At 48.9% G+C, this 25,173-nt stretch overlaps 1 protein-coding gene across 1 annotated transcript in view; it reads right to left on the bottom strand.

Moving 5' to 3' along the window:
• LOC147120628 (receptor-type tyrosine-protein phosphatase-like N) overlaps positions 1-25,173 on the bottom strand; it is a 395,267-nt gene that overhangs the window by 52,915 nt on the left and 317,179 nt on the right. Inside the window, 1 exon segment of the mRNA XM_085986775.1 lies at positions 4,139-4,351. Coding sequence (XP_085842901.1) covers positions 4,139-4,351 — 213 coding nt within the window.

The following is a 25,173-nucleotide window of genomic DNA, read 5'->3' as shown; positions in this document are numbered from 1 at the left end:
TTCTTAAAGGGGAGGGGCCTGCTGCAGCGCGGTCGACGATCGCGAGTGCCGGCAAAAGAGCCCGGCACCGAGGAGAAGTGCCGGGCTCCTGGGACACAGCCGGCACTCCGCGGGGGGGGCGCTCAGGAGGCCGGGGATGGCGCCGCGGAGAGGTGCTGGCAGGCGGCCAGCAAAAAAAATGGCCGCCCCGCACCTCAGCGCCTCTACCGCCGCAGGTAGGCCCCCCTGAGCCGGTCGCAAATTGCGACCGGCGTTAAAGCAGGGGGCGCTACTAAATTTCGCGATCGGGGCGGTAGCGGGGCGCTGCGCACACCGATGACGTCATCGGTAGCGGCGCAGCGCTAACGGTTAGCGCCGCCATTAGCGTCCCGCTAAATTTAGCGGGAGGCGTGGCCAGTGGCTTCCGACCCACTTAGCGCCCTCTTAAGGCGCTAACGGGTGGCGCAGCCCACTGAATTTCTAGGCCTATGACTCTTAATCTTACCCAGCTCTATGTTTGCTAGTTTGCTCTTCATTCTCCTCTTTTCTAAAGCTGTTGGGCTACTGCTCCATAGTGCTGGCTTCCCACCACTCGCTCAATCAAGGGTCAGTCTGTACTGTGTCAGGTGTGTCCTCGCGCCTTATTCCAGTAACCTCCTCCAGCCCCGCAGCCCTCCGAGATCTCTGCGCTCCTCCAATTCTGGCCATCTTGCTCATCCTCGATTTCCGTCGCTCCACCATTGGCGGCCATGCCTTCAGCTGCCAGGGCCCTAAGCTCTGGAATTCCCTCCCTAAACCTCTCCTCCTCTCTCCTCCTTTAAGACGCTCCTTAAAAACCGACCTCTTTGCCCAAGCTTTTGGTCACCTGTCCTAATATCTCCTTCTGTGGCTCGGTGCCAAATGTTGTTTGATAATCGCTCCTGTGCAGCGCCCTGGGACGTTTTACTACATTACAGGCGCTGTATAAATGTTGTGTCGGCAGGAGATTCAACAGGAGTGTGGACGGTCCTCTCCTCACCCGACATCCACGCTCTTGCATTTTCCAACAGGTATCATTGGACAAGGATCAGTGAGATGAACCTTGACTGATTCATCTTATCCCTGGCCCAGAGATGACAGGCTGATTGTAGACTCGCCACCCCCTCCCACCCCAACCCCCACCCCCCCGGTCGGCTGCCCAATTGTGTCCCGCTACCATTCTGGGCAAGGCAATCGCGGGCTTGCTTGGTGGGCTTGTCTGAGCTTAGTTGAAGATGGGTCACAGACTGGGTACAGAGCCATCTAGTGGACAGATTGCATAATTACAGCCGGGCCAGCTCACGCGGGCCAATCCCATTTCTAAAGTATCTGGAGTATTGTGTGCAGTTTTGGTCGCCTTATCTGAGGAAGGATGTTCTTGCCATGGAAGGAGTTCAGCGAAGATTCACCAGGCTGATACCTGGGATGGCAGGAATGACGTATGAGGAGAGATTGGGTCGATTGGGCTTATACTCGCTGGAGTTTAGAAGAATGAGAGGGGATCTCATTGAAACTTACAAAATTCTGACAGGACTGGACAGACTAGATGCAGGAAGGATGTTCCCGATGGCGGGGGAGTCCAGAACCAGGGGTCACAGTCTAAGGATAAGGGGTAAGTCATTTAGGACTGAGATGAGGAGGAATTTCTTCACCCAGAGAGTGGTGAACCTGTGGAATTCTCTACCACAGAGGGCAGTAGAGGCCAATTCATTAAATATATTCAAGAAGGAGTTGGATATATTTCTTAAGGCTAAAGGGATCAAGGGATATCGGGAGAAAGCAGGGACAGGGTACTGAATTTGGATGATCAGCCATGATCGCATTGAATGGCGGAGCAGGCTCGAGGGGCTGAATGGCCGACTCCTGCTCCTATCTTCTATGTTTCTATGTAAACGTGGACGCAGAAATTTCTAATGTAAAAAAGTTGCGCAAAAAAATGTGACGGAAACATGGCAAGAGGAAATCGAGTGGTGCGGGCAGGAATTATGCACCAACAGAAGGTTTTTGATCTATGATAATCATAGCTATAAATATAGATAGCGTATTGCCAGCTACTCCCTCTAATTTACTTCCAATTTGTATACTTTTTGTAGGTACTTAACAAAATTAGCTCCTGACCATCGGATTAATTCCACATTGCCCCCTTGCTAATCAGTGTCCCCTACCTGATACTGGAGGGACGTGCACCTGATATTCGAGGGATTTAAAAAAAAAAATTCATTCCTGGGATGTGGGCGTCGCTGGCAAGGCCAGCATTTATTGCCCATCCCTATTTGCCCTCGAGAAGGTGGTGGTGAACCGCCTTCTTGAACCGCTGCAGTCCGTGTGGTGAAGGTACTCCCACAGTGCTGTTAGGGAGGGAGTTCCAGGATTTTGACCCAGCGACGATGAAGGATCGGCCGATATACTTCCAAGTAGGGATGGTGTGTGACTTGGAGGGGAACTTGGAGGTGGTGGTGTTCCCATGCACTTACTGCCCTTGTCATAGAATCATAGAAAGTTACAGCACGGAAGGAGGCCATTTCGGCCCATCGTGTCTGCACCGGCCAACAAAGAGCTATCCAGCCTAATCCCACTCCCCAGCTCTTGGTCCGTAGCCCTGCAGGTTAGAGCATCCCAAGTGCACATCCAAGTACTTTTTAAATGTGGTTAGGGTTCCTGCCTCTACCACCCTTTCAGGCAGTGAGTTCCAGACCTCCACAACCCTCTGGGTGAAGAAATTTCCCCTCAAATCCCCTCTAAACCTTCCCCCAATTACTTTAAATCTGTGCCCCCTGGTTTTTGACCCCTCTGCTAAGGGAAATAAGTCCTTTCTATCCACTTTATCTAGGCCCCTCATAATTTTATACACCTCAATAAGGTCTCCCCTCAACCTCTTCTGTTCCAAGGAAAACAGACCCAGCCTATCCAGTCTTTCCTCATAGCCAAGATTCTCTACTCCCGGCAACATCCTTGTAAATCTCCTCTGTACCCTCTCTAGTGCAATCACATCTTTCCTGTAATGTGGTGACCAGAACTGCACGCAGTACTCTAGCTGAGGCCTACCTAGTGTTTTATACAGTTGAAGCATAACCCCCCTGCTCTTGTATTCTATGCCACGGCTAATAAAGGTGGAAGAGGTCGCGGGTTTGGGAGGTGCTGCCGAAGAAGCCTTGGCAAGTTGCTGCAGTGCATCTTGTAGATGGTACACACTGCAGCCACGGTACGCCGGTGGTGGAGGGAGTGAATGTTTAAGGTGGTGGATGGGGTGCCAATCCAGCGGGCTGCTTTGTCCTGGATGGTGTCGAGCTTCTTGAGTGTTGTTGGAGCTGCACTCATCCAGGCAAGTGGAGAGTTTTCCATCACACTCCTTACTTGTGCCTTGTAGATGGTGGAAAGGCTTTGGGGAGTCAGGGGGTGAGACACTCGCCGCAGAATAGCCAGCCTCGGACTTGTAACTGATATTGGAGGGACGTGTACCTGATATTGGAGGGTCATGTACCTGATATAGGAGGGTCGTGTACCTGATATCGGAGGGTCGTGTACCTGATATCGGAGGGTCGTATACCTGATATCGGAGGGACGTGTACCTGATATCGGAGAGTCGTGTACCTGATATCGGAGGGTCGTGTACCTGATATCGGAGGGTCGTGTACCTGATATCGGAGGGTCGTGTACCTGATATCGGAGGGTCGTGTACCTGATATCGGAGGGTCGTGTACCTGATATCGGAGGGTCGTGTACCTGATATCGGAGGGTCGTGTACCTGATATCGGAGGGTCGTGCACCTGATATTCGAGCGACGTGTACCTGATATCGGAGGGTCGTGTACCTGATATCGGAGGGTCGTGTACCTGATATCGGAGGGTCGTGTACCTGATATCGGAGGGTCGTGCACCTAATATTCGAGCGACGTGTACCTGATATCGGAGGGTCGTGTACCTGATATCGGAGGGTCGTGTACCTGATATCGGAGGGTCGTGTACCTGATATCGGAGGGTCGTGCACCTGATATTCGAGCGACGTGTACCTGATATCGGAGGGTCGTGTACCTGATATCAGAGGGTCGTGTACCTGATATTGGAGGGTCGTGTACCTGATATTCGAGCGACGTGTACCTGATATTCGAGCGACGTGTACCTGATATTCGAGCGACGTGTACCTGATATTCGAGCGATGTGTCAGTTCCTCCCTCGGGGCCCAGTCCGGCCAGTTTCTCCTTCTGACGCTGCTTGACATTCTGTCTCAGGCAGAAGATGACAGCTCCCGCGATGAGTATGCCGGCGATGCAGGCGACAGCGACAAACGTCAGCAGAAGGAAACGGAACGTGTTGCTGTGCCTCGCTGGTTTTGGCAGTAAGTGAAAGGCGTTCCTCTGTGAAAACACGAGAGAGAGAGATGAAAAATGCTGGAGATAAAACCAACTTGGAGACGAATTCACACTGCTCAGTCTCCACGGGAGTTTTCGCAGATGTGCATGGTGCAGAGATGGGGCTTGCAGAACAGAGAACCAATTTGCAGGTCTCTCTGCCACAGCTGTTCAATCATCACCTAATGATTCAATCCAAACAGCTTCTCCATAAAAATGATTAGTATTCCAAAGTGAGCACTGCAAACTAGAGGACCAATATCCGGAGTTTGTGTTCGGTTCATCCTCGTTCTCTGTACTTGCCAGGAAATCGCCCGGCGAAAGGGTTGGTCCCTTCAGATTGGATACAATGGAAGTGAATGGAAAAGGCTTTGATCCACTGGGATTCTCTGCAATCAGATCAGCCATGATCTTATTGAATGGCGGAGCAGGCTCGAGGGGCCGATTGGCCTACTCCTGCTCCTAGTTCTTATGTTCTTATGTTCTTATGGGAGAGTATTTGGTCCATTTGGAATGAATGGTAAAAATGGGAGGGAATGGGAAGGGGTTTGGTCCATTAATATTGCATAAAACAGGATATGGTCCACTGGGATTGCATACAAGTGGAGTTTGGATCATAGGGATGGCAAACACTTGGAGTGAATGGAAAAGGTTTTGCCATATTGAGATTTCATATGATGGGAGTGAATGGGAAGGGGTTTGGTCCACTGGGATTCTATACAATGGAAGTAAATGAACACAAGAACATAAGAAATAGGAGCAGGAGTAGGCCATACCGCCCCTCGAGCCTGCTCCGCCATTCAAAAAGATCATGGCTGATCTTCAACCTCAACTCCCTTTCCTGTCCGATCCCCATATTCCTTGATTCCCCTATAGTTCAAAAATCTATCGATCTCAGCCTTGAATATACTCAACAACTGAGCCTCCACAGCCCTCTGGGGTAGAGAATTCCAAAGATTCACCACCATCTGAGTGAAGAAATTCCTCCTCATCTCAGTCTTAAATGGCCGACCCCTTATCCTGAGATAGTTCTAGACACTCCAGCCAGGGGAAAACAGCCTCTCGGCATCTTCCCTGTGAATCCCCTTCAGAATCTTGTATGTTTCAATGAGATCACCTCTCATTCTTCTAAACTCCAGAGAGTATAGGCCCATTCTACACAATCTCTCATCATAGGACAACCCTCTCATCCCGGGAATCAATCTAGTGAACCTTCGTTGCACCGCCTCTAAGGCAAGTGTATCCTTCCTTAGATAAGGAGACCAGACCTGTGCACAGTACTCCAGGTGTGGTCTCACCAAGGCCCTGTACAATTGTAGCAAGACTTCCTTACTCTTATACTCCAACCCCATTGCAATAAAGGCCAACATGTCATTTGCCTTCCTAATTGCTTGCTGTACCTGCAAGCTGACTCTCTGTGTTTCTTGCACGAGGACACCTAAATCTCTCTGAACACCAACATTTAATAGTTTCTCACTATATAAAAAGTATTCCGTTTTCTATTCTTCCTACCAAAGTGAATAACCTCACATTTCGCCACTTGATACTCCATCTGCCACCTTATTGCCCACTCACTTAACCTGTCCATATCCCTTTGCTGGCTTTCCCACCTAGCTTTGTATCCTCAGCAAACTTGGATACATTGCACTCGGTTCCTTTATCTAAGTCATTAATATAGATTGTAAATGGCTGAGGCCCAAGCACTGATCTTTGCGGCACCCCACTAGTTATAGCCTGCCAACTGGAAAATGAACCATTTATCCCTACTCTCTGTTTTCTGTCCGCTAACCAATCCTCTATCCATGGCAATACCTTACTCCCAACCCCCATGAGCCCTTATCTTGCGTAGCAATCTTTTAATTGGCACCTTATTGAATGCTTTTTTGAAATCCAAATATACTACATCCACTGGTTCCCCTTTATCTATCCTGCTAGTTACATCCTCAAATTGTGATTACGGAGACATGGCTGCAGGGTGACCAAGGCTGGGAGCTAAATATCCAAGGATATTCCATATTCAGAAAGGACAGGCAAAAAGGAAAAGGAGGTGGGGTGGCGGTGTTAGTAAAGGATGAAACCAGAGCAATAGTGAGAAAGGATATTGGCTCAGAAAATCAAGATGTAGAATCAGTCTGGGTGGAGCTAAGAAGCACAAAGGGGCAGAAAACATTGGTGGGAGTTGTCTATAGGCCTCCAAACAGTAGTGGTAATGTAGGGGACGGCATCAAACAGGAAATTAGAGATGCATGTAACAAGGGTACTACAATAATCACAGGAGACTTTAATCTACATATAGACTGGTCAAACCAAATTAGCAATAATACTGTGGAGGATGAATTCCTGGAGTGTGTACGAGATGGTTTTTTAGACCAGTACGTTGAGGAGCCAACTAGGGAACAGGCTATCCTAGATTGGGTATTGTGCAATGAGAAGGGGTTAATTAATAATCTTGTTGTGCGGGGTCCTTTACGGAAGAGTGACCATAACATGATAGAATTCTTCATTAAGATGGAAAGTGAAGAAGTCCAATCTGAAACTAGGGTCCTAAATCTAAACAAAGGAAACTACGAAGGTATGAGGAGCGAGTTGGCTATGATAGATTGGGGAGCTTCATTAAAAGGCATGACGGTGGATAGGCAATGGCTAACATTTATGAAACGAATGCATGAATTGCAACAGTTATACATTCCTTTCTGGCTCAAAAACACAAAAGGAAAAGCGGCCCAACCATAGAAACATAGAAGATAGGAGCAGGAGTAGGCCATTCAGTCCCTCGAGCCTGCTCCGCCATTCAATGAGATCATGGCTGATCATCCAAATTCAGTACCCTGTCCCTGCTTTCCCCCCATATCCCTTGATCCCTTTAGCCTTAAGAAATATATCCAACTCCTTCTTGAATATATTTAATGAATTGGCCTCTACTGCCTTCTTTGGTAGAGAATTCCACAGGTTCACCACTCTCTGGGTGAAGAAATTCCTCCTCATCTCTAAATGGCTTACCCCTCATCCTTAGACTGTGACCCCTGGTTCTGGACTCCCCCGCCATCGGGAACATCCTTCCAGCATCTAGTCTGTCTAATCCTGTTAGAATTTTATAAGTTTCGATGAGATCCCCTCTCATTCTTCTAAACTCCAGCGAGTACAAGCCCAATCGACCCAATCTCTCCTCATACGTCATTCCTGTCATCCCAGGTATCAGCCTGGTGAATCTTCGCTGCACTCCTTCCATGGCAAGAACATCCTTCCTCAGATAAGACGACCAAAACTGCACACAATACTCAAGATGTGGCCTCACCAAGGCCCTGTACAACTGCAGCAAGACATCCTTGTTCCTGTACTCAAACCCTCTCGCTACGAAGGCCAACATACCATTTGCCTTCTTAACCGCCTGCTGCACCTGCATGCTTACTTTCAGCGACTGGTGCACAAGGACGCCCAGGTCTCGTTGCACTTCCCCTTCTCCCAATCTATTGGAATTTAGATAATAACCTGCCTTCCTGTTTTTGACACCAAAGTGGATAACCTCGCATTTATCCACGTTATATTGCATCTGCCATGCTTCTGCCCAATCACCCAACCTGTCCAAATCATACTGGAGTTTCTCGGCATCCTCCTCACAGCACACACGCCCACCCAGCTTTGTGTCGTCTGCAAACTTGGAGATATTACATCTAGTTCCCTCGTCTAGATCATTAATATATATTGTGAATAGCTGGGGTCCAAGGACCGATCCCTGCTGTACCCCACTAATCACTGTCTGCCAGTCAGAAAAAGAGCCATTTATTCCAACTCTTTGCTTTCTGTCTGCCAACCAGTTCTCTATCCAAGTCAATACCTTGCCCCTAATCCCATGTGCCTTAATTTTACACGCTAATCTCTTATGCGGGACCTTATCGAAAGCCTTTTGAAAATCCAAATACACCACATCCACTGGTTCTCCCTTATCTATTTTACCAGTTACATCCTCAAAAAATTCCAGTAGATTAGTCAAGCACGATTTACCTTTTGTAAAGCCATGTTGACTTTGTCCGATCCAGTCACTTTTTTCCAAGAGCTCTGCTATTACATCTTTTATAATGGACTCTAGCATTTTCCCCACTACCGATGTCAGGCTTACCGGTCTGTAATTCCCCGTTTTCTCTCTACCACCCTTTTTGAACAGTGGGGTAACATTAGCTACCCTCCAATCCATGGGAACTGTTCCAGATTCCATCGAATGTTGGAAGATGACCAGCAATGCATCTACTATTTCTAGGGCCACTTCCTTAAGTACCCTCGGATGTAGATTATCAGGCCCTGGGGATTTATCGGCCCTCAATCCCATCAATTTCCCTAACACCATTTCCTTACAAATACTGATTTCTATCAGTTCCTCCCTTTCATTAGACCCTATGTTCCCCAACATCTTTGGGAGGTTATTTGTGTCCTCCTTTGTGAAGACAGAACCAAAGTAGGTATTTAATTGGTCTTCCATTTCTTTGTTCCCCATTATAAATTCCCCTGATTCTGACTGCAAGGGACCTACGCTTGACTTCAACAATCTTTTTCTCTTCACATATCTATAAAAGCTTTTACAGTCAGTTTTTATGTTCCCTGCAAGCTTACTCTCATACTCTATTTTCCCCCTCTTAATTAATCCCTTTGTCCGCTGCTGGATCCTAAACTGCTCCCAATCCTCAGGTTTACTGCTTTTTCTGGCCAATTTATATGTCCTCTCCTTGGATCTTATGCTATCCCCAATTTCCCTTGTTAGCCACGGTTGAGTCACCTTTTTTGTTTTATTTTTTTTTGTTAACCATGGCTAGGTCCAAAGAGGAGTCATATAAAGTTGCCAGAAAAAGTAGCAAGCCTGAGGATTGGTAGCAGTTTAGAGTTCAGCAAAAAAGGACCAAGAGATTGATTAAGAGGGGAAAAATAGAATATGAGAGTAAACTTGCAAGGAACGTAAAGGCGGACTGCAAAAGCTTCTACAAGTAAGTAAAAAGAAAAAGATTAGTGAAGACAAATGTAGGTCCCTTACAGTCAGAAATGGGAGAATTTATAATGGGGAACAAGGAAATGGGTGAGCAATTAAACAATTACTTCGGTTCTGTCTTCACGGTAGAGGACACAAATAACTTCCCAGAAATGTGAGGGAACCAAGGGTCCAGTGAGAAGGAGGAATTAAAGGGAATTAGTATTAGTTAAAAAAAGTGCTGGAGAAATTAATGGGACTGAAAGCCGATAAATCCCCAGGGCCTGATAATCTGCATCCCAGAGTACTAAAAGAGGTAGCCATGGAAATAGTGGATGCTTTGGTTGTCATCTTCCAAAATTCTATAGATTATGGACAGTTCCTGCAGATTGGAGGGTGGCAAATGTAACCCCACTATTTAAAAAAGGAGGGGGAGAGAAAACTGGGAACTACAGACCGGTTAGCCTAACATCAGTAGTAGGGAAAATACTAGAGTCTATTATAAAGGATGTGATAACAGGACACTTAGAAAATATCAATGGGATTAGACAAAGCCAACATGGATTTATGAAAGGGAAATCATGTTTGACAAACCTACTGGAGTTTTTTAAGGATGTAACTGGTAGAATAGATCAGGGAGAACCAGTGGATGTGGTGTATTTGGATTTTCAGAAGGCCTTTGATAAAGTCCCACATAAGAGGTTAGTGTGCAAAATTAAAGCCCATGGGATTGGAGGTAATATACTGGCATGGATTGAAAATTGGTTAACAGGCAGTAGGAATAGAGTAGGAATAAATGGGTCATTTTCGGGATGGCAGGCGGTGACTAGTGGGGTACCTTGGGCCCCAGCTATTCACAATATATATCAATGATTTGGATGAGGGAACCAAATGTAATATTTCCAAGTTTGCTGACGACACGAAACTAGGTGGGATTGTGAGTTGTGAGGAGGATGCAAAGAGGCTTCAAGGTGATTTAGACAAGTTGAGTGAGTGGGAAAATACATGGCAGATGCAGTATAATGTGGATAAATGTGAATTTATCCACTTCGGTAGAAAAAACAGAAAGGCAGAGTATTATTTAAATGGTGATAGATTGGGAGATGTTGATGTACAAAGGGACCTGGGTGTCCTTGTACACGAGTCACTGAAAGCAAACATGCAGGTGCAGCAAGCAGTTAGGAAGGCAAATGGTATGTTGGCCTTCATTGCAAGAGGATTTGAGTACAGGAGCAAGGATGTCTTACTACAGTTATACAGGGTCTTGGTGAGACCACACCTGGAGTACTGTGTGCAGTTTTGGTCTCCTTACCTAAAAGGATATACTTGCCATAGAGGGAGTGCAGCGAAGGTTCACCAGACTGGTTCCTGGGATGGCAGGACTGTTGTATGAGGAGAGATTGGGTTGACTAGGCCTGTATTCACTAGAGTTTAGAAGAATAAGAGGGGATCTCATTGAAACGTATAAAATTCTGACAGGGCTAGACAGATTGGATGCAGGGAGGATGTTTCTCCTGGCTGGGGGGTCTAGAACGAGGGGTCAGTCTCAGGTTACGGGGTAGGACATTTAGGACTGAGATGAGGAGAAATTTCTTCACTCAGAGGGTGGTGAACCTGTGGAATTCTCTACCACAGAAGGCTGTGGAGGCCAAGTCACTGAATATATTTAAGAAGGAGATAATAGATTTCTAGACTCAAAAGGCACCAAGGGGTATGGGGAGAGAGCGGGAATATGGTATTGAGATAGAGGATCAGCCATGATCATATTGAATGGTGGAGCAGGCTCGAAGGGCCAAATGGCCGACTCCTGCTGCTATTTTTCTAAAACTCTAATAAATTTGTTAAACACGATTTCCCTTTCATAAAACTATGCTGACTCTGCCTAATCATATTATGCCCTGTTACCACTTCCTTAATAATGGATTCCAGCATGTTCCTGATGACTGATGTCAGGCTAACTGGCCTGTCGTTCCCTGTTTTATCTCTTCCTCCTTTCTTGAATAGCAGGATTACATTGGGATTCTACACAGGGAGTGAATGGGAAGGGGTTTGGTGCATCGGGATTCTATATACATAATGAGAATGAATTGGAAAGGGTTTGGTTCTGTTGTCCTACACACTGCAATACGTAGATACAGGAAATGAATTACAACATCTTGCTCAATACAGGAAACTTTCGATTTACCGGCACCGAAATAACCGGTAATGTCGGTTAACCGGCAAAATTCAGGAGTCGGTTCAGGTAACTTTTATTCATTGCACAGCAACAAATGGAGGAAGGCAAGGGTGTGGCTGCAGCTGTTGCTAAGCTACAGAGACGCTTGCAACTTGTGGACATTGTTCTGAAGCTGTTGCTAAGCAACAGGGTTTGTTCTCCGTATCTTTTACTATAGCTTTCGGTTATTCGGAATTTTTGATGAACCGGCACCACATCAGTCCCGTCCGTGCTGGATAAAAAAAAGTTTCCTGTATTCATATTGGACTCCCTCTACGATTTGACACAGTGAGAATTACAAAACAGGAATCAGAGAAAATATTAAACGATAAACTCATCCCCTTGGCTTCATCAGAAAACAGCCCGGTCTGCATTACTCTGTGTTTTTTATGCACTGTTTTAGGAGACTATGGTGAACTCGACGCGCATTCAATACGACAGATTCAACCAGTATTTAGGCTCTTAAAGATAAGTCAGTTGGCATGCTGGGAGTTATATTCATGCATCGAAGCTTTGACCACGCTCGATCAGCTCCGATGGACGGGTCACATCGTCCGCATGCCCGATACGAGACTCCCAAAACAAGCGCTCTACTCGGAGCTCCGGCACGGCAAGAGAGCCCCAGGTGGGCAGAGGAAATGCTTCAAGGACACCCTCAAAGCCTCCTTGAAAAAGTGCAACATCCCCGACCGACACCTGGGAATCCCTGGCCCAAGACCACACAAAGTGGAGGAGAAGCATCCGGGAAGGCGCCGAACACCTCGAGTCTCTTCGCCGGGAGCAAGTGGAAGCCAAGCGCAAACAGCGGAAGGAGCGTACGTCAACCCAAGCACCCCACCCACCCGCCCCTTCAACCACCGTCTGCCCTACCTGTGACAGAGACTGCAGGTCCCACATTGGACTCATCAGTCACCTGAGAACTCATTTTTAATGTGGAAGCAAGTCATCCTCGGTTCCGAGGGACTGCCTAAGAAGGGAAGATATGGTCACTAGTTTTTCCCACCTGCTCCAACGGTAAAAATTAATCACGGATCTCTTGTATTTTCTCCACTGTTCCTCCCTTGTCCGGTTGCTATAGTTACAGTCACATGTCCTCTTATGGCCAATCTGTAGGTAGCAACTTTTCATTCTTTACGCCCCAATTTTACAGGATAGCGCTAGGCGCAGATAGAAGCGCCGAGTGAGAGTCAGGGTGTTAAGCTCCCAGGTGCACGTCTCAGACTTTGCTGATCCCAAGTTAAGGGGGGGGGGGGAAGGGGTGGGGTGCGGTGGGTAAAGGCAGAGACTCCCCCAACCCGATCATCTTCTGTTGACTGTGCGCGGGAGTGTGCGCACGGGAATGTGCGAATGCATGTGTATGTACATCACGTGACACAATGTCACATCCTGTCCTTGCGTATTTGTCCACATTTTGTGCATCCCCGATTTCCATCGCTCCACCATTGGCGGCCGCGCCTTCAAAGCCTGGACCCTAAGCTCTGGAATTCCCTCCCTAAACCTCTCCACCTCTCTCCCCTCCTTTAAGACGCTCCTTAAAATCGACCTCTTTGACCAAGCTTTTGGTCATCTGTCCTAATATCTCCTTATGTGGCTCGGTGTCAAATTTTGTTTGATAATCGCTCTTGTGAAGGGCCTTGGGATGTTTTACTATGTTACAGGCGCTATATGAATGCAAGCTTTTGTAGTTGTCCTACCTAGCGCCACAAATGAACAATGGCCATTGTGGAGGGTGGTGAATGTCACCAGGAGCTCACTGCTTTGAAATGGGTTTTTGAAAGAATGCGACTCTGTTGGCAGGCTTTCTGCTGTTTCACAGTATAGAGTCCGAGGGCTGAAAATTGAGTGGTAGCGCCCCAAGAGGGAAGCCGGGCTCATGGAGCGCAGCCGGCACTCTGCAGGGGGGGGTTGTGGGTAAGGAGGTCGGGGACGGGAGTGGAGGCCGGTGCTGGCAGGTGGCCAGCAACAAAAATGGCCGCCCGGCACCTCACCTTTAAATAGCGCCTCCCCGGCCGCAGATAGGGCCCCCTGACCCTGTCGGACATAGCGTCCGGCGGTAAGTCCGGGGGCGCTACTGAAGTTCGCGGCTGGGGCGTGAGCGAGGCGCTGCGCACGGCGGTGACGTCATTGATGGCAACGCAGCCCTGCGGGACGCTACCGGTTACCGCCGCCGCTAACCTCCAGCTGAATCTCACGGGAGGCGTTTGCGGCGCGCGCCCAGGCGCTAGTTGCTTTGCGCCCCGTTAGGGTGCTAACAGGAGGCACAAAGCAACTGAATTCTCCACCACCCACCCCCACCCGAGTCATAACAGCACAGAAGGAGGCTATTCGGCCCATCGAGTCCGTGCCGGCACTCTGTAGAGCAATCCAATCAATCCCATTCCCCTGCTCTATCCCCGCAGCCCTGCAAGTTTATTTCCCTCAAGTCCCCATCCAGCATCCCCTTGAAAACATTGAGGGGGAGAAATTGAGTATAGCCCCGTTTGGGGCGCCGGTCTCGCCAGGGCGCTAAAAGTAGCGCCTCGGAAACATTCGCGCCCCCACACTGGAAATTGAGTGGTTGCGTCCCAAAGGGAAGCGCGGTGCTACTGGAGGCACCCCGCATCCCTCTTGGGGCGCTGCGAGTGAATATCGTGGCACTACGTGCCGCAGCGCCACACGCTGCGGCACGTCGTGCTGTGGTATTGCAGGCCTTCCGCCCCTTCTTAAAGGGGAGTGGCCTTGTGCAGCGCGATCTGGGGCCCAGCTGGGCCCCCGAGGATCGGGAGTACAGGCAAAAGAGCCCGGCACCGAGGAGAAGTGCCGGGCTCTTGGAGCGCAGCCGGCACTCCGCGGGGGGGGGGCGGGGGGGTTCAGGAGGCCGGGGACGGGAGCGCAGGCAGGTGCTGGCAGGCGGCCAACAATAAAAATGGCTGCCCCGCACCTCGCCTTTAATTTGCGCCTCCCCGGCCGCAGGTAGGCCCCCTTGAACCGGTCGCACATAGCGTCCGGCAGTAAATCAGGGGGCGCTGCCAAATATCGCGGCCGGGGCGTCAGCGGGGCGCTGCGCACACTGATGACGTCATCGGCAGCGGCGCAGCGCTAACGGTTAGCGCCACCACTAACGTCCCGCAGAATTTAGCGGGAGGCGTGGGCAGTGCCGCGCCTGGGCGCCAGTTGGCTTGCGACCCACTTAGCGCCCTCTTAAGGTGCTAACGGGTGGTGCAACCTACAGAATTTCTCCCCGAGTGTCTCCGCTTCCACCTCTTCCATCGGCAGCGAGTTCCAGGTCCTCACCACTCGCTGCATAAAAAAGTTTTTCCTCATGTCCCCCTGTATCTCTTGCCCAAAACCTTAAATCAGTGTCCCCCTAGTCCTTGTACCATCAACTAGTGGGAACAGCCTTTCCCCGTCTAGCCTATCCAAACCCATCATAATCTTGTACACCTCTATCAAATCACCCCTCAACCTCCTTTGCTCTAATGAAAACAAATCCAGCTTCTCCAACCTGTCCTTGTAGCTAAGATCCCCCATCCCCGGAACCATTCTGGTAAATCTCCTCTGCACCCTCTCAAGGGCCTTCACATCCTTCCTAAAGTGTGGTGACCAGAACTGGACACAATACTCCAGTTGTGGCTGAACCAGCGCTTTATAAAGGTTCAGCATAACTTCTCTACTTTTGTACTCAATACCTCTATTTATGAAGCACAAGATCCATATGCTTTGCTAACCACTCTCTCAATATGTCCCGCCACCTTCGGGGACCTATGCACATAGGAATTTCATCCGCTAAGTATTCCCGGATCCCTTGGATCGTGTTCCCTTTTACCCTCAGCAAGAGGTTTGCTTGCCGAGGAATTACAGGCACAGAGGAAGGTCGATCCCACAGTCGGAAACCCCCCACATCAACCACTGCATCCCTTAAACCCCTTTTCCACATAATGGGGAGAAAAGAAAGATTGCATTTCTATAGCGCCTTTCACAACCTCAGGACGTCCCAAAGCACTTTACAGCCAATGAAGTACTTTTTTTTGAAGTGTAGCCACTGTTGTAATGTTGGAAACGTGGCAGCCAACTTGTGCAGAGCAAGATCCCACAAACAGCAATGAGATAAATAAGCAGATAATCTGTTTTAGTGATGTTGGTTGAGGGATAAATATTAGCCAGGGCTCCCCCTGCTCTTCTTTTGAAATAGTGGCCGTGGGATCTTTTACATCCACCCGAGAGAGCAGACGGGGCCTCGGTTTAACGTCTCATCTGAAAGACGGCACCTCCGACAGTGCAGCACTCCCTCAGCACTGCACTGGGAGTGTCAGCCTGGATTATGGGCTCAAGTCTCTGGAGTGGGTACTTGAACCCACAACCTGACTCAGGCGAGAGCGCTGCCCACTGAGTCACGGCCGACACCGAACTGAGAGCAGGTTTGGGGAGTCTGAAAGAACAAGACCGAGGACGCTGGAAATGCACAGTACATCAGTCAGCACCTGGAAAGTGAAGTGACAGGTTCGGAGAGTGTGTACGGGTCATCAGAAGTGAAGACTAGAAGAGGAATAGGCAACGGAAAGACAGACTGACTGATGAACTGTGAGCACGTGCAGTTCTGAATCCTTTCAGACCTCATTCATCGTGAGTTAACACGGCACAGAATTACTTCAATGATGACACACTCTTATTTTCCAGCCTTTGTGGCTGTTGCGTTTACCAACACAACTACTGCTGTATTCCGGGTTCCTGAACAATCGGTGCTAACCGCGATGTCTGATCAGCGGATGAAACCCGCAGCGGAGAGGGAGGGATCCAAGGAAACCCACCCTAAACCCGCGAGGAAAGGCAACAAGAAGCGGAGAGGGTCGAGGAAGGGGAGATCCTCAGTCTACATCCACCTCGACACTGGCACCGCCTCCAAGACCATGAGTAATTTTTTTAAAATTCATTCTCGGCAAGGCCGGCGTTTATTGCCCGTCCCTTGTGGTCCTCGAGAAGGTGGTGGTGGCGGTGGGCCGTCTTCTTGAACCGCTGATAGCAGATTGATACAACTGAGGGCCTCGCTAGGTCACATCAGAGGGCGGTTAAAGAGTCAACCACGTTGGTGAGGGACTGGAGTCACATGTAGACCCAGGCCGGGTAAGGCAATTGCTTTCGAGGTCTCTCCAAGCCGAGATTCAAGGCTGCAATGAGCTGGGTGTGGCTGGCCAGCAAGATGGCCCTCCCCTTTAAGAACTGGCCAGCGCCAGTCTGTCTGGCTTCCATGGTAACGGACATTGCCTGAGCTTCGGTAGCGTTCTGAGGTAGCGCCTCGCTCCCTGACGTTAGCGCCTTAAGAGAGGTGTGTAGCGCCTGATTTAGCGCTCAAATCACCTCCAGGGGGCGATAGAGGCGAATTTTGCAGTCGGAGGCGATAATTAGCGCCGGGCGCTAAACTTTGTGCCCGGCCGATATTAGCGCCCCAAACGGGACGATAACCAATTTTCCCCCCATTGTGTCCAATTCTGGGCACCTGACTAGGAAGGATGTCAAGGCTCTGGAGAGGGTTGCAGAGGAGATTTACCAGAATGGTACCAGGGATGAGGAGACTGGAAAAACTGGGATTGTTCTCCTTAGAGCAGAGAAAGTTAAAGGGAGATTTAATAGAGGTGTTCAAAATTATGAGGGGTTTTGATAGAGTAAATAAGGAGAAACGGTTTCCAGTGGCAGGAGGGTCGGTAACCAGAGGTCACAGATTGAAGATAATTGGCAAAAGAAGCAGAGGGGAGATGAGAAGTTGTTTTTACGCAGCGAGTTATGGTGATCTGGAATGTGCTGACAGAAAGGGCGGTGGAAGCAGATTCAATAGTAAAAGAGAATGAGACAAATACTTGCAAAGGAAAGAATTTGCAGGGCTGTGGGGAAAGAGCGGTGGGGGGAGTGGGACTAATTGGAGAGCCCTTTCAAAGAGCCGGCACAGGCACGATGGGCCAAATGGCCTCTTTCTGTGCTGTATCATTCCATGAGGGTGGGCAGGGGAAGATCTGCGCTAACCAAGGAGGTGGTTTTTTATAATCACTGTCGGGCTGTGAGGTCAACACTGGCAGCAGGAGCCGGTCCGCCCAGCCAGAGAAGTAAATCCCAGTCGTCACCTCCTAACCAAACCACTAGGTGGCAGTCCTCTCCCATCTATAGATTCCGTTGGAAAAACTCAGCAGGCCAGGCAACATCCATGGAGAGAGAAACAGAGTTAACGTTTCAGGTCGAAACCCTTCTTCAGAACTGTGTCTCTCTCCACGGATGGTGCCCTGGCCTGCTGAGTTTTTCCAGCTTTTTCTGTTGTTATTTCAGATGGCTTTCGATAAGGTCCCACATAAGAGATTAGCGTGTAAAGTTAAGGCACATGGGATTGGGGGCAAGGTATTGACTTGGATAAAGAACTGGTTGGCAGACAGAAAGCAAAGAGTTGGAATAAACGGGTCTTTTTCCGAATGGCAGGCAGTGACTAGTGGGGTACCGAAGGGATCGGTGCTTGGACCCCAACTATTCACAATATATATTAATGATCTAGACGAGGGAACTAGATGTAATATCTCCAAATTTGCAGATGACACAAAACTGGGTGGGCGTGTGTGCTGTGAGGAGGATGCCGAGAAACTCCAGGATGATTTGGACAGGTTGGGTGATTGGGCAGAAGCATGGCAGATGCAATATAACGTGGATAAATGCGAGGTTATCCACTTTGGTGGCAAAAACAGGAAGGCAGATTATTATCTGAATGGCAATAGATTGGGAGAAGGGGCAGTGCAACGAGACCTGGGTGTCCTTGTGCACCAGTCGCTGAAGGTAAGCATGCAGGTGCAGCAGGCGGTTAAGAAGGCAAATGGTATGTTGGCCTTCGTAGCAAGAGGGTTTGAGTACAGGAACAAGGATGTCTTGCTGCAGTTGTACAGGGCCTTGGTGAGACCACATCTTGAGTATTGTGTGCAGTTTTGGTCACCTTATCTGAGGAAGGATGTTCTTGCCATGGAAGGAGTTCAGTGAAGATTCACCAGGCTGATACCTGGGATGGCAGGAATGACGTATGAGGAGAGATTGGGACGATTGGGCTTATATTCGCTGGAGTTTAGAAGAATGAGAGGGGATCTCATTGAAACTTATAAAATTCTAACAGGACTGGACAGACTAGATGCAAGAAGGATGTTCCCGATGGCCGGGGAGTCCAGAACCAGGGGTCACAGTCTAAGGATAAGGGGTAGGCCATTTAGGACAGAAATTAGGAGGAATTTCTTCACCCAGAGAGTGGTGAACCTGTGGAATTCTCTACCACAGAAGGCGGTGGAGGCCAATACATTAAATATATTCAAGAAGGAGTTGGATATATTTCTTGAGGCTAAAGGGATCAAGGGGTATGGGGAGAAAGCAGGGACAGGGTACTGAATTTGGATGATCAGCCATGATCGCATTGCATGGTGGAGCAGGCTCGAGGGGCTGAATGGCCTACTCCTGCTCCTATCTTCTATGTTTCTATGTTTCTATTTCCAGCATCCGCAGTATTTTGCTATCGCATAGATTCCGTTGGCCGTCCAGGGAGAATGCCTGTGGCTGCTCACTAAGTGCAGGTGAGGGCGGCCATTCGGCCCATCCAATGAGAAAAATCTACATTCCTCCATTACAGCATCCAACGCCTCCTTAAACCTTTCGGATATTCCACCGCCTAACCCACAGACCAAGCCGTCTGTTGACCACTCTTCCTGTGAAGGTGGTCTACGTCCACAGCCCTGAACCTCAGAGGGCAGCGCTCTCTGGCCTCCGGGTTGGGGGGTGGTGGGTTCCAGCCCACACTCTGCGAGAACTGTGCCCATAATCCAGGCTGACGCTCCCAGCGCAGTGCTGAGGGAGCGCTGCACTGCCGGAGGTGCCGTCTTTCGATGAGACGTTTAACCGAGGCCCCGTCTGCTGGTTCTGGTAGATGTAAAAGATTCCACGCAAAGAAGAACAGGGGAGTTCTCCTGTGTCGTGGCCACGATTTACCACTTAGCCAACATCACAGTGTATAAATTAGCTGCATTCCCTACACTACAATAGTGACCACACTTTTAATCGCTCCACCATTGGCGGCCGTGCCTTCAGCTACCACGGCCCTAAGCTCTGGAATTCCCTCCCTAAATCTCTCCGCCTCTCTACCCTCCTTTAAGACGTTCCTTAGAACCTACCTCATCTGCCCTAATATCTCCTGATGTGGCTCGGTGTCAAATTTTGATTTATAACTCTCCTGTGAAGCGCCTTGGGACGTTTACTATGTTAAAGGCGCTGTATAAATACAAGTTGTTGTTATGTTACTGGACTAGTAATCCAGAGAACGCCAGTTGAAATCCTAGCATTGCAGACTGAAAATTTGAATTTGGTTTTAGAAAATCCTGAAATTAAAAGCTGGGATCAGTAAAAGTGACCGTGAAGCTGCCGAATTGTCGCTAAAACCCAACAGGTTCACCAATGTCCTTTAGGGAAAGAAATCTGCCGTCCTTACCCGGTCTGGGCCTACAAGTGACTCCAGTCCCTCACCAACGTGGTTGACTCTTTAACCGTCCTCTCGTGGCCTAGCGAGCCCCTCGGTTGCATCAATCTGCTACCAGCGGTTCAAGGCGGCGACACACCACCACCTTCGAGGGCAATTAGTGGACGGGCAGGAGGGGAGCCGGGAATGGTGGCCAGAGGGTGAGCGGGAGAAGCAGGCCACCGCACGTGGAGCCGAGCCGGCAACAGTGAGGAGGACGGAGCAGCTGAGGGACATCGTGCTCCCACTGCCACTGGATGCCAAAGAATTGACTTTCTGAACACGGCGCTGTAAAAATAGCTGACGTGTCTCGGTGAGCTCCCACAGCTTTATTGTGGGAGTGATTGGGGAGTAAGCATTCCATTGTACTAGTTACATATGGCAAATAAAGAATCTTGAATCTTGAAACTCAGTACCCTGTCCCTGCTTTCTCCCCATATCCCTTGATCCCTTTAGCCTTAAGAAATATATCTAACTCCTTCTTGAATATATTTAATGAATTGGCCTCAACTGCCTTGTGTGGTAGAGAATTCCACAGGTTCACCACTCTCTGGGTGAAGAAATTCCTCCTCATCTCTGTCCTAAATGGCTTACCCCTTATCCTTAGACTGTGACGCCTGGTTCTGGACTCCCCCGCCATCGGGAACATCCTTCCTGCATCTAGTCTGTCTAGTCCTGTTAGAATTTTATACGTTTCAATGAGATCCCCTCTCATTCTTCTAAACTCTAGCGAATATCTCTAGGCGATTTAATAGAGGGATTCAATTTCGAATGGAAAGTAACAGTTGGTGCTGATTGATTGGAAAGTAATTGGAGTTGCTGATCGCCCCTGTAACATACAGACCAATAAATGAGAGAAAAAAAAATCAAGGCACTCCCCCCCCCGAAAAATTGAACAAAAAGAAGAAAAGTAGGTTCTTTAAGGTGTGTCTTTGTGTGGTCGTGGGCTGGATTGTGACTCTGACACGGCCTTTGTTTTCACAGACTGCGGCTTTGTGTACGTAAACTGTGGGAGTATCAGCTTCTAATTAGATGACAGCGTTCTGGAACAAATACTGCACGCGGATTCACCGCGACAATTAGCACAAGCTGATTAGGCGCCTCGGATATTTAATTAGTTCATGTACGCGATTAATGAAAATCCCATTGAGGAGTGAATAAGGGCGGATTCGCTTTCACCCCGCTGTCAAGCTCGGCTACACAAAAGGCCTGTAATGATGGCAGGGTGAGGGCAGGGGGAGGGGGGGGAAGAGAAGACCTCGCTCCATTGTCTCCCACACTCTTTTGCCCCACCGAGGTCACCGTGGAAACAGCCGCAGAAGAGGAACAAAAAAAAACCCAACACAAAGCCGACTCCTGGTATCAGCAGGATGCTGGAGAATAGGCCCACACGGGTCACCATAGCAACAGCACAATGCTAGGCCAAATCCTTCGGTCTGCAGGGGTGCATGGAAACAGACTCCTTGGATAACTCGAGACATGCGCATGCGCGCACACACACACGGATACTCGTAGGCGAACACATACGGATGAATACGCGTACACACAGACGGATACGCACCTGCATGCAGACGTACACACATGCAGATGGATATGCGCACACAAGCAGACGTGCACGCATGCAGAAGCACACACGCATGCACATACACAGATGCACACATGCTTGCACAGGTGTCCATGCACGCGTGCACACACACACACGTGCAAAGGCACCCTTGCATTATACTCAAAGCTTTCAAAGTGAGAGCAGCAGTGATACCCGCCCTGCTGTATGCCTCAGAGACATGGACCATGTACAGCAGGCACCTCAAAGCACTGGAGAGGTACCACCAACGCTGCCTCTGCAAGATCCTGCAAATCCATTGGCAGGATAGGCGCACCAACGTCAGTGTTCTTGCTCAGGCCAACATCCCCAGCATCGAAGCTTTGACCATGCTCAATCAGCTCAGATGGACGGGTCACATTGTCCGCATGCCCGATACGAGACTCCCAAAACAAGCGCTCTACTCAGAGCTCCGGCACGGCAAGAGAGCCCCAGGTGGGCAGAGACGCTTCAAGGACACCCTCAAAGCCTCCTTGAAAAAGTGTAACATCCCCACCGACACCTGGGAATCCCTGGCCCAAGACCGCACAAAGTGGAGGAGAAGCATCCGGGAAGGCGCCGAACACATCGAGTCTCTTCGCCGGGAGCAAGCGGAAGCGCAGGCAGCGCAAGGAGCGCACGTCAACCCGCCCCTTCAACCACCATCTGCCCCACCTGTGACAGAGACTGTAGGTCCTGCATTGGACTCATCAGTCACCTGAGAACTCATTTTTAATGTGGAAGCAAGTCATCCTCGGTTCCGCCTAAGAAGAGGAGAAGATTACACTCAAAGCTTTCCCCAACACCAAAAAGTTCCCTTATTAAAATATAAATAAAAGTAAAAATGTAATATTAATGTATGACATTTATATATGGCTAAATAATTAATGAGGTAATGAATATGCAAAGCAATCCTCTCAAAAAATAAAGGGCTGGATTTTCATTGAGGAGGCGGGTAGGAGGCGGGACTACAACTTTCGGGGTTGTAGTCCCGCCTCCATCGAGTTGTAGCCAACCCACGCGATTTTGACTTGATTGACCTTGTTGAGCCTGCCCAGCGGGCTCAGCAGGCCAATTAAGGGCCACCAGGCAACAGGTGATGTCATAGATTGACATTTCATCTGTCAAGACCTTTTGACAGATGAAATATCAGCGTTTCAGAGCTGTTTGAAGCTGTCAAACACTGACAATCTGTACTCTAAGTTAATTCCTTCCTCTCAGGGTGATTTAGAGATCTCCCCAGAACAGAAAGCTGAATGCTGCAATTTTTGACAGATCGTGGCCATTCTGCTTTCTGTGCCGGTGAGATGAGGGACTCCCGAGACCTGAAGGAAGGAAGGCTGTAAAGGGAAGTAAAACTTCTTTAAACACTTTAAACACCCCAAACACAATTACCTCTGCACTCATGCACCCATCACTCACCTGAACACCGGACATCTCGACCCCTCCAAGCCCTTCAGCCCGACGGCCGGCCTCGCTAACCTGGCGTGGTTTGGAGCCGTCGGGAAGCCCACACTTCACCAATGAAAATAGGGATCAGGCTAAAAACTGCCTGTTAACTACCTGTTAACAGGCAGTTAATTGGCACTAATCCCCTTCCCGCCTCGGGGAGGCGGGTCCCAGCGCGGGACTGGTAGCTGGTACGGAGGTGGGTTGGGGGTGGGATGGGTTCGTGCCCCCCCCCCGATTTCAAGATTTTAACCCCCCACACGCCTCCAATCCCGCCTCCACGGCTCAATGAAAATGCTGCCCATAATATATATTGGCTTGTGTTTCCTCGACTGTAGAAGATTGAGGGGTGATCTAATCGAGGTGTTTAAGATGATTAAAGGAGTTGAGCGGGTAGAGAGAGTGAAACTATTCACTCTGGTGGGGGGAGTCCAGATCAAGGGGGCAGAACCTTAAAATTAGAGCCAGGCCGTTCAGGGGTGATGTCAAGAAGCAGTTCTTCACACAAAGGCTAGTGGAAATCTGGAAACCTCTCCCCAAAAAAGCTGTTGAGGCTGAAATTGTCACGACTGATTGACAGATTTTTGTTGGGTGAGGGTATCAAGGGATATGGAGCAAAGGCGGGTAAGTGGAGTTGAGATACAGATCAGCCGTGATCTAATTGAATGGCGGAACAGGCTCGAGGGGCAGAATGACCGCCTCCTGATCCGATGTATAATTTATCACCTGTATCATTTAAAAAATTTTCCTTTGTTTAAAATAATTTGCATTAATTACCGGTAGTTGCTTTGCCTTTTTAAGTCTAATGATATTAAAATAATGGCAAGGTGTACTTTGTATTGATTTCTTTGTGGGTTCAATGACGAGACATTTATGAAAGAGAATGTCTTTTAATCTAAAGCTTGTTCAACTCTTTTAACAGCATTTACAGGAGACATCAGGCTAGTGATGCATCTAGAACAAAACTGAAACTAAACTGAACTGCCTTGCTTGTCTCGGTCACATGCCCTCTGCTGGTCAGGCACAAGCAATCAATACATGCAAACATGCTGTTAAGGCATCATAATCAAACAGGCAAATACCATCTCTATTTGCTGATATCATTACATACTTCACTGTGCTCACTTGAACAGATCTTCAAACTATGACATCCCAGCGAGTTTGAAACAAGATGTTTGCTCTCAATTATCCTTCAACCAGCTGTATTGGAGCACATGTACATGTAACATAAGAACCGAAGATTTAGGAGCAGGAGTCGGCCATACTGCCCCTTGAGCCTGCTCCACCAGTCAGTAAGATCATGGCTGATCTTCTACCTCAACTCCACTTTGTTGCACTATCCCCATATCCCTGGATTCCCCTAGAGTCCAAAAATCCATCGATCTTAGCCTTGAATATACTCAATGACTGAGCATCCACAGCCCTCTGGGGCAGAGAATTCCAAAAATTCACAACCCTCTGAGTGAAGAAATTTCTCCTCATCTCAGTCCTAAATGGCCGAGCCTTTATCCTGAGACTACTCTCCAGCCAGGGGAAACAGCCTCTCAGCATCTACCCTGTCAAGCCCTCTCAGAATTTCATAATTTTCAATGGGATCATCTCTCATTCTTCTAAACTCCAGAGAATATTGGCCCATTCTACTCAATTGACTACCGGGAAGGTGGTGAGCAGGGAGTACTCCCAGTATCCTGGCCAATAATTGCCCCATAACCAACACTAAAAACAGGTTAACTGGGCATTAATCTCACTGCTGGTTAGGGAGGACCATACTGTGTACCTAATGGCTGTGAGGGTTTGCCTAAAGGCATCCTATAAGTAACTCATTCTATGTCCAACACCTTTTAAAAATTAATTCTCGGGATGTGGGTGTCGCTGGCAAGGTTAGCATTTATTGCCCATCCCTAGTTGCCCTCAAGGTGGTGGTGAGCCGCCGCCTTGAACCGCTGCAGTCCGTGTGGTGAAGGTACTCCCACAGTGCTGTTAGGGAGGGAGCTCCAGGATTTTGACCCAGCGATGATGAAGGAATGGCCGATATATGTCAAAGTCAGGATTGTGTGTGACTTGGAGGGGAACTTGGAGGTGGTGGTGTTCCCATGCGCCTGCTGCCCTTGTCCTTCTAGGTGGAAGAGGT

This window comes from Somniosus microcephalus, chromosome 4 (genome assembly GCF_052327205.1).
Source record: "Somniosus microcephalus isolate GS21.2 chromosome 4, FLI_Smic_1.0, whole genome shotgun sequence".
Taxonomy (NCBI): domain Eukaryota; kingdom Metazoa; phylum Chordata; class Chondrichthyes; order Squaliformes; family Somniosidae; genus Somniosus; species Somniosus microcephalus.
The sequence above is the reverse complement of the archived record's forward strand: the minus strand, read 5'-3'. Positions and strand labels throughout refer to the sequence as shown.